This window comes from Suncus etruscus, chromosome 7 (assembly GCF_024139225.1).
Source record: "Suncus etruscus isolate mSunEtr1 chromosome 7, mSunEtr1.pri.cur, whole genome shotgun sequence".
In the NCBI taxonomy this organism is placed as follows: domain Eukaryota; kingdom Metazoa; phylum Chordata; class Mammalia; order Eulipotyphla; family Soricidae; genus Suncus; species Suncus etruscus.
Genome location: NC_064854.1, coordinates 123376104 through 123388624, shown reverse-complemented (window position 1 = coordinate 123388624; position 12521 = coordinate 123376104). Strand labels below are relative to the sequence as shown.

General features: G+C 54.2%; 1 protein-coding gene across 7 annotated transcripts in view; it reads left to right on the top strand.

Moving 5' to 3' along the window:
- CACNA2D2 (calcium voltage-gated channel auxiliary subunit alpha2delta 2) overlaps window positions 1-12521 on the top strand; it is a 158442-nt gene that overhangs the window by 143339 nt on the left and 2582 nt on the right. For 4 of the 7 annotated variants that reach the window (XM_049777326.1, XM_049777324.1, XM_049777325.1 and 1 more), the window contains exons 15-29: window positions 144-233; window positions 411-482; window positions 639-713; window positions 3802-3876; window positions 3950-4021; window positions 4104-4175; window positions 4254-4315; window positions 5198-5274; window positions 8767-8827; window positions 11159-11256; window positions 11420-11510; window positions 11614-11676; window positions 11788-11891; window positions 12139-12237; window positions 12327-12415. In XM_049777326.1, coding sequence (XP_049633283.1) covers window positions 144-233; window positions 411-482; window positions 639-713; window positions 3802-3876; window positions 3950-4021; window positions 4104-4175; window positions 4254-4315; window positions 5198-5274; window positions 8767-8827; window positions 11159-11256; window positions 11420-11510; window positions 11614-11676; window positions 11788-11891; window positions 12139-12237; window positions 12327-12415 — 1200 coding nt within the window. Of the gene's footprint in view, window positions 1-143; window positions 234-410; window positions 483-638; window positions 714-3801; window positions 3877-3949; window positions 4022-4103; window positions 4176-4253; window positions 4316-5197; window positions 5275-6216; window positions 6238-8766; window positions 8828-11158; window positions 11257-11419; window positions 11511-11613; window positions 11677-11787; window positions 11892-12138; window positions 12238-12326; window positions 12416-12521 lie in introns of all 7 variants that reach the window. The other 3 variants (XM_049777322.1, XM_049777321.1, XM_049777320.1) reach the window with 1 other exon arrangement.

Below are 12521 nucleotides of genomic sequence, written 5' to 3'. Positions count from 1 at the left end.
GACCACCTCTTGGCTTCTGACGGATGTCTGGGATGTGGGCTACTGTGTGGTGAGAACGCCCCCTGGTGGCGACTGTGGGGAAGCAGAACAGGGACTTGGATGGGAGAGCCAGCCCCTGACCCCTGCCCTCTGACCCCTCCCAGGAATATCTGGATGTGCTAGGACGACCCATGGTTCTGGCAGGCAAGGAAGCCAAGCAAGTTCAGTGGACCAACGTGTATGAGGATGCGCTGGTAAGGCCTCTGGGCAGTGGATGAGGGGGGCTGGCTGCCTCCCCAAGAGGTGCCCACAGGGCTAGGTTCCCTGAGGGACCATCTGAGGATAAGCCGACAGTGAACCCAGAGTGTGTTCTCTGTCTGAACTTGGGTGCCCAGCAGGCCACAGACTGATCCATCCTCCTCTTCCTTCAGGGGCTGGGATTGGTGGTGACAGGGACCCTCCCTGTTTTCAATCTGACACAGGATGGCCCGGGGGAAAAGAAGGTGAGCTTTGCCCCATGGAAGGTGGGAGTGCATGCCCTTCTGGGACAGACAAGCCTGAAAACTGAACTGGGCAGTGGCTTGTGAGACCTTGAGGCCTCAAGCCTGGGCCTCTCCCTGGCACAAAGCCCATTGTAGACCACTATGTCTTGCTCCTAGAACCAGCTGATCCTGGGTGTGATGGGCATCGATGTGGCTCTGAATGATATCAAGAGGCTGACGCCCAACTACACGGTAAGTGCTCACCTGGACACAGGCCAGGCTCAGCAGACAGCCCTGATGTGGATGACACCGCCTCGCAGGCACCTTTGAGTCCAGGCAGCCAGAGAACGCATCCAGAAGAGGTGGCCTTGGACCTTTAACCAGGGCCTGCAAACCCCATAAGTTGGTGAAGCTCTGCCAATGAAACTCATACCCAGACTCAATTCTGCCTTTGTATAAAGATAGCCACAGACAAAACATAAGTGGGCCTGGCTGTTGTTCCATTAGTTTTATTTGTGGACATTGAAGTTTGAATTTCAGGTCATTTTCACGTCATGAAATATAATTATTCTTAGAAAATAACTGGAGGGGCCAGAGAGATAGCCTGGAGGTAGGGTATTTGCCTTTCATCCTGAGAACGGTGGTTCAAATCCCAGCACCCCATATAGTCCCCTGTGCCTGCCAGGAGCAATTTCTGAGCGTAGAGCCAGGAGTAACCCCTAAGCCCTGCCGGATGTGACCCAAAAACCAAAAAAAAAAAAAAAAAAAAAAAGAAAAGAAAAGAAAATAACTGGATTGGGTTGTGACTCAGTGGTAGAATAAGTGAATATACAAGACCTTGTCCTCGAGCCCTTACCGTAGGGCAGATGGGAGTGGCCCTGGTGGGCACCGCACAGCACTGAATTTGTGACCCTGGCCCCTCCTGAGAGCTACCAGGTATGCCCCACCACCATGAGTTAAAAATATATTTCAGGGGGCCTGGAGAGATAGCACATCGGCGTTTGCCTTGCAAGCAGCTGATCCAGAACCAAAGGTGGTTGGTTCGAATCCCAGCGTCCCATATGGTCCCCCGTGCCTGCCAGGAGCTATTTCTGAGCAGATAGCCAGGAGTAACCCCTGAGCACCGCCGGGTGTGGCCCAAAATCCAAAAAAAAAAAAAAAAAAAAAAAAAAAATTTCAGGGAGCCAGAATGATAGCACAGCAGTAGGGCATTTGCCTTGCACGTGGCTGCCCAAGACAGACCTCGATTCAATCCCCAGCATCCCATATGGCCCCCCAAAGCCAGGAGTGATTTCTGAGTGAAGAGCCAGGAGTAACCCCTGAGCATCACTGGGTGTGGCCCCCCCCCCAAAATATATATATATTATATATATATTTCAGGGCCAGAGCAGGTAAGGTGTTTGCCTTGCACATGGCCAACCCAGGTTTGATCCATGGCATCCCATATGGTCCCCCAAGCCCACCAGGAGTGATTTCTGAGCACAGAGCAAGTACAGAGTACTGCTGGGTGTGGTTCCAAAACAAAAAATATTTTTTTTAAATGTTGAGAGTTGTTATTGTGGTACGCAGGGACCATCAGAGCCACCCCTAGTGGTGCTGGAAGCAAAAAACAGACTCACAACCACACTGGAGATGAAATTCAGCTCACACACACAAGACCTGTGCTCTATTGCTGAGCCACAGCACTGTTTTAGGGACCAGAAACAAAATACTGAGGTTAAAACACTTGCCTTACATAAAAAGCTGACCCTGGTTCTATCTCTGGCAATGATGAGTGCAGTTCCTAAATCCAGAACTGGAAGTAGCTTCTGAACATTGCCAGATGTGGCCTAAAATTCTAAAAATATTAAAAAATTAAAAAAATTAAAACAAAAAAAAAACAGGCCAGAGCGATAGTATAGCGTAGGGCTCTTGTTTTGCACATGGCCAATCCAGGTTCAATCCTTGGCATCCCACATGGTCCTCTGTGCACTGCCAGGAGTAATTCCTGAGTGCAGAGCCAAGAGAAATCCCTGAGTATCACCAGGTATGTCCCAAAAAAACAAACAAGACACAAAACAAACAAAAATCTACAACATTCTTGGAACTAAAAAGATAATACAGTGATTAAAGAACTTACCTTGCAAGTTGTTGAGTCAGATTTGATCCCCAGCACCCCATATGATCCTCAAAGTCTATCAGGAGTGATCCCTAACACAGATCCCTAACACAGAATAAGCCCTGAGTACCACCAGGGCTGCCCCCCCTCCAAAAAAAATACCCACAACATTATTGGAGCTAGAAAGATAGTATAGTGGATAAGGTGCTTGCTTTGCAAGCTGCTGACTCGGGTTTGATCTCCCAGCCCCCATATGGTCCCATGAATACCAGGAGTGACCCCTGAATACAGAGTCAGGAGTAAGCCCTGAGCACATCTGGATGTGGTCCTTAAACAAAATAACACGCAAACTACAAAACCATTCTTAGTTCACAGCCACTCAGTAATATAACAGGCCAGATGTGTGCCATAGTTATGAACTGTTGATAAAACAGGAGTGTCTTGGGAAGAAAAGAAGGGAGGATGTAACTTGGAAGTAGGGACACACTCTGAACCAAGGCTTAAGGATATAAGACAGGAAAAGACCCTAGCAGAGAGGATACAAGTGTGGCGGCACCCCAAACCTGGGCCCCATGAGGGCCTGATGTTGACTCCACATACTGTGAGAAGCAGGCTCTGATGTAAAGGCTGAATTCATGTGGGCTCCCATTTCCTCTTCCTTTCCTTTCATCCAGAAGGGATACCCCAGGGGCTGGAGAGATAGTACAGTAGTAAGGCTTGCATATAGCCAACACAGGACAGACCCTGGTTTGATTCCCAGCATCCCATATGGTACCCCAGGCCTGCCAGGAGCAATTTCTGAGTGCAAAGCCAGGAGTAACCCCTGAACACTGCTAGGTATAATTCCCCCCCCCCCAAAAAAAAAAAAAAACAAGAATCCTAGGTCTTGGACTTCCCAGGGTACCTACCCTACGCTCTGCTGAGATGAAGCCAAGCAGAGGTGAGAGCAAAGCTATGTTTAGCAGTTTTATGGATGAATAAAGGTGGGACACCCCAACTGACCAACAGTTCTGTAAGAATCAGGGATGGGTGCAAGTAAACCCCACAAAAATGGTCATCCCTGGCTGGCCAGGGCTGGTGCCTATGTCTGGCATTAAAGGCAAGCTATGCCACAGGGCATAGGGGTGTGTGGAGGCCTTGGCCAGGCAGGCACCAGCAGCCCTCAAGGCAGATCAGGACAGATCAGGATGCTGGGAATTCTACCCAGCAATCTCAACCCTGAGTCCACAATTTTACCCCCAGCTTGGTGCCAACGGCTACGTATTTGCCATTGACCTGAACGGCTACGTCTTGCTGCACCCCAACCTTAAGCCCCAGGTGAGAGGAGTATTGGGGAGAGGGCATGCTATGCGAGACAGAGATCCCTGACTTCATGCCCCACCTCCCCTAGACTACCAACTTCCGGGAGCCTGTGACCCTGGACTTCCTGGATGCAGAACTGGAGGATGAGAACAAGGAAGAGGTAGGAAGCGTGGGAGTAGGAATGGGGGCACAGGGTACAGAAGAGGAAAGGGGCTGCACCCCTCCTTGTCTCGCCTTCCCAGATCCGTCGGAGCATGATCGATGGCAACAAGGGCCACAGGCAGATCCGAGCCTTGGTCAAGTCTCTGGATGAGGTAAGACGATGGGTCGGGGCCCCCATCTGCCTCAGTCCTCCGGCCCATCACAGTACCTCACCCAGTCTCTTCTCACAGCGGTACATAGATGAGGTAATGCGGAACTACACCTGGGTACCTATACGGAGCACCAACTACAGGTGAGCAGGCCAGGGTTGGGGTTGGGGGTCACCCCAGAATCAGGGCCAAAGCACTGCTATCCCCCTTCTCTCCCACCCCGGTCTGCTGGCACTCAGACACTGTGCCATGGGACCCCAGCCATTCGCTGCTCACCCAGAACTCAATGTTTGGGTCCTGCTGGCCTTCGGAAGCCAACACCACCTCCTGGGCACACAGGACATCCTGGCTGTCCCAAGATGGCTGCTGAAGTCTCCCCACGGCTACCACTCTCTTGGGTTCCACCAGTCCCTGGGTTTTGGTCCCCAGATGTCATCCTCAGCGTTGTCACAGGCAGCAGGGCCTGGGTGGATCAGGCCTGGTCAGCACAGGCTTTCTCCTGTGCACCATGAACTACCCCATCTCACACACACACACACACACACACACAGGAACCAGCCAGGTCTAACACACACACACACACACACACACACACACACACACACACACACACACACACACACACACGAACCAGCCAGGCCTACCCACTTTGGGTTAGTGCCGGCTCAGCCTTCATCTGGTATCTCTGGGAAATTTGACCCTTTTCTTGGGCAGCACCCTCACCCCATCCACCCAGCTCATCACTGAGCTTCCTGACCCCGAGAGCTCCTGCCAGCCACATGGAGGAAACTCTGTGGAGAGTTGGTGTGCTGGGAGTGGCTGTTGGGAGTGAGGGATGGAACGGCAGTGAGCCTAGGGTGCTGCCTTGTGGGCTGAGTTCTCTCACAACTAACCAGATCAGTGTTCCTATGTTCAGGGGACAGTACCAGGGCCCAGGCCTGCCCACCCAGCCCCAAGGCCCTGAGGACAGACTATGGCTGCCTCCCTCCAATACTGACCCGGCTCCTCCTCTCCCTCCTTCCTAGCCTCGGGCTAGTGCTCCCGCCCTACAGCACTTTCTACCTCCAGGCCAACCTCAGTGACCAGATCCTGCAGGTCAAGTGTAAGTGGCCCGTCCCTGCCTGCGCCCTGCACCCCGCCTCTGCCCCGCACCCTGGCCAGAACCAGCCGCTTGCGGCAAGACAGCCCCCCCTGCCCCATCTGCCCAGCCCCCAAGTGCCCACAGGCTGGGGCACTGGCCATGGCCTTTGGAAAGTCTGTGGAAATCTGCATGCTTGCCTTTTCTTAGATTCGGTTCTAGACCATTCTCTCATGGTTTCCATTAAGGTTTCTGTTTTTGGTTTCTCCTGCTCTGTGTCTTCCCTCCTTAGCCTGCCACCTCCGCACACTCCTGGGGGCTGCACTCCTGGAAGACACCCCCTCCTCTCTTCTCTCCTTCCCTGCTCCCCACAGCTCTCCCTCCCCCACATCCCTTCTTCTGTTACCCCCTCAATCCTTTAGCCTTACTTCCTTCTCCTCACCTCCACCCTCACTTGCCTTTCCCTTCCCTTCCTTTTCTCTCCCTCTGAGTTACTTGCCTTTCACCCCATTCACCCGCCCTCTCCTTCCCTCAGCCCTGTACCCCCACTCTGGCCCTGCCTCTCCTCTCTCCTTCCCTCCCCACTCCTCTGCCTGAAGCTTGTCCCTGCATGTCCTGCTCACCCTGGGCCTCCCCCAAGAGGCCTCCGGAGCCTGCGGCCCCCGCCTGCCACCGCCAGAGGTCACTGGGAGGGAGGCTGGGGCTCCGGCCCCACCAGGTGCCCCCCACCTGCCTGGCCGACTGGGGCTCATCTCTTTGATTTTTTCTTGCTCTCTCTTTCTCTCTCATGTCGTTTTTTGCAAGAAGTTTCCTTTCGGTATGATGATGAGACACAATATTTTCATTCAAACAGCCATTGAATAAAATATTGTTTGTGCCCCTCCCCTTCCCCTCCCCCTTTTCGTTTGTTTTTGTGTTTGTGTTGTTTTTGTTTTCCTCGCTTTCTCTCTTGGTGGACTGTCCCAGTGCCAATCAGCAAACTGAAGGGCAAGTATATTAAGAACCAGTGCACCCTCCTTCTCCCCACCCTGCTTGCCCCCCTCCCTGCCCAGGACCAGCCAAACCCCTGCTCTCCAGGAACCCCACCCAGCATCCCCTTGGTTCCTCTAGTTCTTGCCTTTCCTCTGACCCCTGAACCCCATTAGAGAAAGGGACCCTTGACCCTGGCGGCCCTGCCTGCAGGGTCCTATGTTCTGAGAGCTCAGGGCCTCTCTCGCCCTCCACCCTGGGGACAGGCTCCTTTTTTCTGTCCCTCCAAGACAACTCAACAGTGGGGCCAGAGCTGGATGCCTCTTACCACCTGAGCTGTAGGAAGACAAGCCCTCAGAAGGGCTGCCGTGAGAATACAGGAAAGCGCCTGCAGCTTCCCCTGGGCTCATTCTCCCTCCTCAGATCTCCGACAGGGGCTCCAAAGTGGATGATAACACCCCTTGAGTAGGAAAGAGAAGATGTGGAGACCTTCAGACCCTCAACCCAGGCAGGGATCAGAATAGGGGGGCAACCAGTGACCTGCAGAGTGAGACCTGAGACGGGTCCTGGACAGTTCTGTGACAATTTATGCCCCTAGACCCTACCACCCACTATGTCAAAGGCCCTACTCCTGCAGACAGCAATCAGTATGGCAGGTGTCCTAAGGGAAGAAAGGCAGATGCGAGGGTGGACCTAGCTGGCAATTGAGAGGGGATCTGTCTGGACGCCAGGAGACAGGCTTGATGGCAAATGTGCTGGATGTAAAGAAAGGTCTCTGGGCCTCAGAGAGACCTTGAGAAAGAGAAGAAGAGAATCCCAAAGCAGACAGGGGAGCAAGGCACTAAGAGGGCTGCATGGTACACAGGGCTGTGGTACGTAGGGCATACAGAACCTCAAAAGGTCTCGGGACTCATAGCCTGGAAGGTGACTGCACAGAGCCCCTGGGTCCTGCCAGCTCAGTCCAATGAAGGGAAGACAGCTGTTCACACTGGCCCAGATTAGAGGTGGGGTCATGCCCTGCTCCCACTGGCTTGAGTTGTCTTTCCTCCACCCCACCTCCTTCCCAGTGACCCCAGAAATGCAGGGCCCTGGGAGGAAGCCGGCCATAGTCTAGCCTCCCCCTCCTCCCTACCTCCTCTTCTTTCTCCCCTTCCCTGTCGGCTTGTGTCCAGACCCTGCCTCACAGTCCCATCAGAAAGCAACGGTCCAACCAGTGACTGCCCAGCCCGCCAGCCATCCTGAATGCCCCGCTCCTGGAATCTTGCAGTGCATTGTGGGAGTGTTTGGAAACAGGAAAGACCCCCTTCTTCTGCAAAAATCACCAACCAGGGGAGAGGGCAAAGGAAGAGAGGTCACTGTTGCGATACACCAAGACAGGCTTCCTGTGCACAATGGCTGAGTGTGCAAGGGACTCCTCCCAATATAGGCCGGCCAGATGGCCAGTCCACTGGATTGGGAAAGACACAGAAGCATCTCAGAGGGCGCATCACCAGATTCCAGCATCCACATGCACTGCTCATTCCCATGCGCACACACGCATACACACAAACATACTCCCCTCCACACACACACACACACACACACACACACACACACACCCCTCCAGATCACAAGCCTTATACGGAGGTGCATTCCCTCAATAGCACCTCACAACTCTGGAGCCCCCAGCACTCCTCCCTGTTAGGAAATAAGCTAAGAGTGAGATATTAGGAAGAAACCTTGCTGGACTGCTTCCCCTCCTCCCCCCAATCCCCACTGTCTCCATCCTGAGAGCAGTTGGTAGGTTAAAGCAGCGTCCCTACCCCCCACTGGCCCTCAGACTCTCCTCCCAGTGTGGGAACATTCCCAGGCACCCCTTGCCCCAGTCAGGGCCATGGGACTCCCCACAATGCACTGCTGCCCACTCCCCCAGCTGCCCCCACTGTCTCTGGTTGGACTGTCTCTGCCCCGTGAGAAACCCCCTCGGTTTGGCCATGTTGATGCCTGACACAGAACAAAAGCGAGACCTTACCAAAATGCAAACAGCTGCAGCAAAGAAAGAGAGATAAAAATCTGCTGCCAAAAGCCAATTCCCTTCCTCAAAGTCTCTTTGGAGGCAAAGGAAGCTCAGCATGCGGTTTTTTTCCATGATGGATGTGATAAGAGCGAGACTGGCGCCTCCCCCAGACCATGCATATATATATAGCAGTGTGTGTTTATATATATGTGTGTGTGTGTGTCCGTGTATATGTGCTATACAGCCGTATGGGAGCATATACAGCCACGCCAAGGGACTCACTGCCGACAGAGGACCTGCCTGGGCAACATATTGGCTATAACTGCCCTCTCCTCCTGCCATGCTCTAGTCTCCACAGGCCCACCCCTCCCCACCTGCCCCTTCACTCTGGCTCGAACTTGAACGTGGAAGTGATGGGTTCCCTCTTTGCTGGTGCCTCCCCCAACCCCTCCAGCCACCCTCCTCCCTGTCCCTCCAGCCCCCTCAGCTCGGAGCCCCCTGGCCTCCTGCCTCCCCAGCCCCCGCCGGATAACCCCCCGTTTCTGTTGCAGATTTTGAGTTCCTGCTCCCCAGCAGTTTTGAGTCTGAAGGACATGTTTTCATTGCTCCCAGGTAGCTTGCGTGTGGCCTTGCTGAGGTGTCCTCCCCCACCCCGACCGCCCTGGCCCGCCTCCTGCACTGCTGCCTGGAGCTCTGTGTGTCTGTCCTGTGCAGTGTCACCAACACCCCCCCCATGCATAGCCCCCACTGTGCATGCGGCAGCGTGCACACCGGGGCCATGTAGCCGCCCCAGGCAGCTCTGGCCAGCGTTCTGGTTCCACCCTGGTCTGGGATGGGAGAGAACTCTGCATTTCTCAGCACCTTCCCGCTCTCCCAGGTTCCCAAGAAGGAGCCTCCTCTGCCTTGGGCCGGTTGTCTGCAGTTTCCCCCCACACTGGGCAGCCGCTGCTCCGGTTTGTGGTGCCTCCCCTACTGCCCCAACCTGTACTCCATATTTGTCCTGTGTCAGTGTTTGCCAAGCCAGCCAGAGCCTCTGTGGGCAGTGCCAAGTCTAGAGGTGGTGGCTCACTGAGTGGGGCATGGGAGGCGGAGACTTTGAGGAGCAAGCGGGCACAGAGGGCTCAGAGTCCAGGGGAGGCAAAGCCTGCAGGGTCTGAGCACCTGCTGAACGCAGAACACCTCTGCCTGTGAGCGGGCTCAATAGTAGTTGCCCTATGTCCGAGCCTGGGCTGAGGGCAAGTGGGTGCAGTGACAGAGACCCAGAGGGCACCCTGAGGCACCACACGGGCTCTGGACACACCTCCCCCTCCACGTGTGTGCACGTGCGTGCATGCACCTAGTTCTCTGTGACCGTGTAGATGTGTGTTCGTGTTTGTGAGTCCCTCTGTGTGCTCGGGAGAGTCCACGTGGAAATACAAAGCAGGCGTCCCTGGCTGTAGGGACATGCGAACAGGCTCGGGGAGCATAGGAACCCTGAAAGCAGGGACTGCTCCTGTCACCTCTGTGTCTTTGGCTCAGGACAGCTCAATAAGTTGTATTGGTGAGTGAATGAAGTAACCCACACATGTCAGTTGTAAATACCGGGCCAGACTGCAGGTGACATCTGTCAACCCTGGCAGGTGGATGCCACTCTGGGTACATCAGCTGTGGCTTCTACACGTAGGCCTACAGACTAAGATATCCCATAGAGGGCCCGAGGGCCAGAAGACAGTGGTGACTGGCACCCAAGCTGTGGACCCTACCAGCCTGGAGAGGCAGCATGTTTCTTAACCTGTCAACCATCACTCATAATAGCCTCAGGGAAGGCTGGTGATGAGGGGAAAGTGAGACAGGGTAGGAGCAAGCTCTTTTATCAGGCAGAGGGACAGCTCTCCAGACTGCCTAAGAAGCAGACCTTCCTGTACCCCGCACCCCACATCTTTTCCTGACAAGAGCCTCAAGGAGGAATGAGACCTATTCACCCTGGGGAAGAGCGTTCCTGCCAGGAAACATCAGTTGTAGGGCCCCTGTCCCCCTGATGTCTGTAATCTCTGGAGTATGACAGGAAGGGCTGAGGCTCCAGGACTTTATACTGTGGCCAAAAAGCAGCAGAACGAAGTCTTAGACTCAACTGCCAGGATCCCGCCCTGTACTTTGTACCCACAGGACTTATCCCCAGCTCCCACACGCAAGTGGATGTGGCCTAGCAGCAGTGTGGCACTACCCTGGGGGTTGGGGAGACTGTCCCATGCAGCGTCTCATCTGTGTGACTGTGCATGGGAGCCCCATCTCCATGTGTTTACTGGGGCCTTGGAGCCATACTGGGCACATGGATCCAGTGACATGGGAAGTGGATGAATCTGCAGATTCTTGCTTGTGGCAAAAGAAAGTACCAGGCCTTCACTGTGGTGTCAGCCCTCACCGGTCCAGATCAGCCTGGCCAGCAGAATGGCTGCAGCCTGTAAGATATACATGACTTCTGCCCCCAGGAAAACCAGGTGGTCCCAATTAAAATCTAAATCATGAGTCCAGAGAGATAATACAGCAGATAGGGCTCTTGCCTTGCATGTAAGATGACCTAGGTTCAGTCCCCAGAACCCCATATGGACCCTTGAGCCCTACCAGGAGTAATCTCTAAATATCACAGGTGTGGCCCAGAAATAAAAATAAAATGTGAATCATGGGGTCAGAGAGATTATACAGTGGGTAGTGCATTTTCCTTGCACATAGCAGACCTGGGCTCAATCCCCAGCATCCCATACGATGCCCAAAGCCCTCCAGGAGTAAGTCCTGAGTGTGGCCTCCAAACCAAAAAAATAAAATGTGAAACATGCCCATGCCTGCCCCCCCCCAACGAAGCCTGGGTTTCTCATTCTGGCTAGGCAGACTTGTGGGAAGCCTTGACACCCCTGACTTGTCCAACTCCCCCCAAGACCATTCTTCTTGCCCCTCCCCACCCCCCAGAGAGTACTGCAAGGACCTGAATGCCTCAGACAACAACACTGAGTTCCTGAAAAACTTCATTGAGCTCATGGAAAAAGTGACTCCAGACTCTAAGCAATGTGAGTGCCTGGGGACTTTGGGCCTGGTAGTGCCTGGGCAGCCTAGGGGAATCCAATCCCAAGCAAAACCAGGCTATGAGGAAGGTTTTAGTGAAGCCTAGAGCTGAGGAGCGGGAATCAAGAGCCTCCATTAGACACCCTGCACCCTGCCCTTCCCTTCCAGGTAACAACTTCCTCCTACACAATCTGATCCTGGACACAGGCATCACACAGCAGCTGGTGGAGCGGGTGTGGCGGGACCAGGATCTCAACACGTAGGCCCTGCTGAGCCAAGGGGGTGGGGCAGGAAATTTGGGGACCCCAGGTTCTGGTTCTGTCTCCAAAGGCAAGTCTAAGAACTCACCTCCTTCTCCCCAGGTACAGCCTTCTGGCGGTGTTTGCCTCCACAGACGGCGGCATCACACGTGTTTTCCCCAACAAGTAAGAGTGTGACCCCATGAACTCACATGTCCCAGGCCCGCTTCTGTCTTGCTGCCACTCTGTCCCCCATGAGCCCCTGTTCCATCAACCTCTGCCTGCCTCGGTAACCAGGGCAGCTGAGGACTGGACAGAGAACCCCGAGCCTTTCAATGCCAGCTTCTACCGGCGCAGCCTGGATAACCACGGCTACATCTTCAAACCCCCACACCAGGATGGTGAGTGTACATGGGGACCCCACCAGAGGTGGTTGTACCTTCACACAGCTCTTCTCTCTAAGACCTGTCATATGTTTGCTGGCTGAGACTCTAAGACCTGTCATATGTTTGCTGGCTGAGACAGACAAGGAGAAATACTGGGCTTGGGAGTAAGCAATGAATTGGGGCAGTAGATTCTCCACAGAACCTATCAGAAAGTGGTCGGGGTGGCCATCCACTTCTGAATGCCCACCGACCCCATCCCTAGCCCTGCTAAGGCCTGTGGAGCTGGAGAACAACACTGTGGGCATCCTGGTCAGCACAGCTGTGGAGCTCAGCTTGGGTGGACGGACACTGAGACCAGCAGGTAAATGCCTAGGATGGAGACAAACAGACAACAGGCAGATGCTGCCAGACAAGCAAGCATTGATGCCCTCCTACTCGTCCTCCCCCCAGTGGTAGGTGTTAAACTGGACCTAGAAGCCTGGGCTGAGAAGTTCAAGGTGCTAGCTAGCAACCGAACCCATCACGACCAGCCTCAGAAGGTACTTGAGCAGGCATGGCAGTATCCCCTTCCAAGAACCCCAGGATCTCCCTACCAAGAGCTCCCAGGCGGCTCTGATCTCTAGGGGAATACGGGGTATTAGTAGT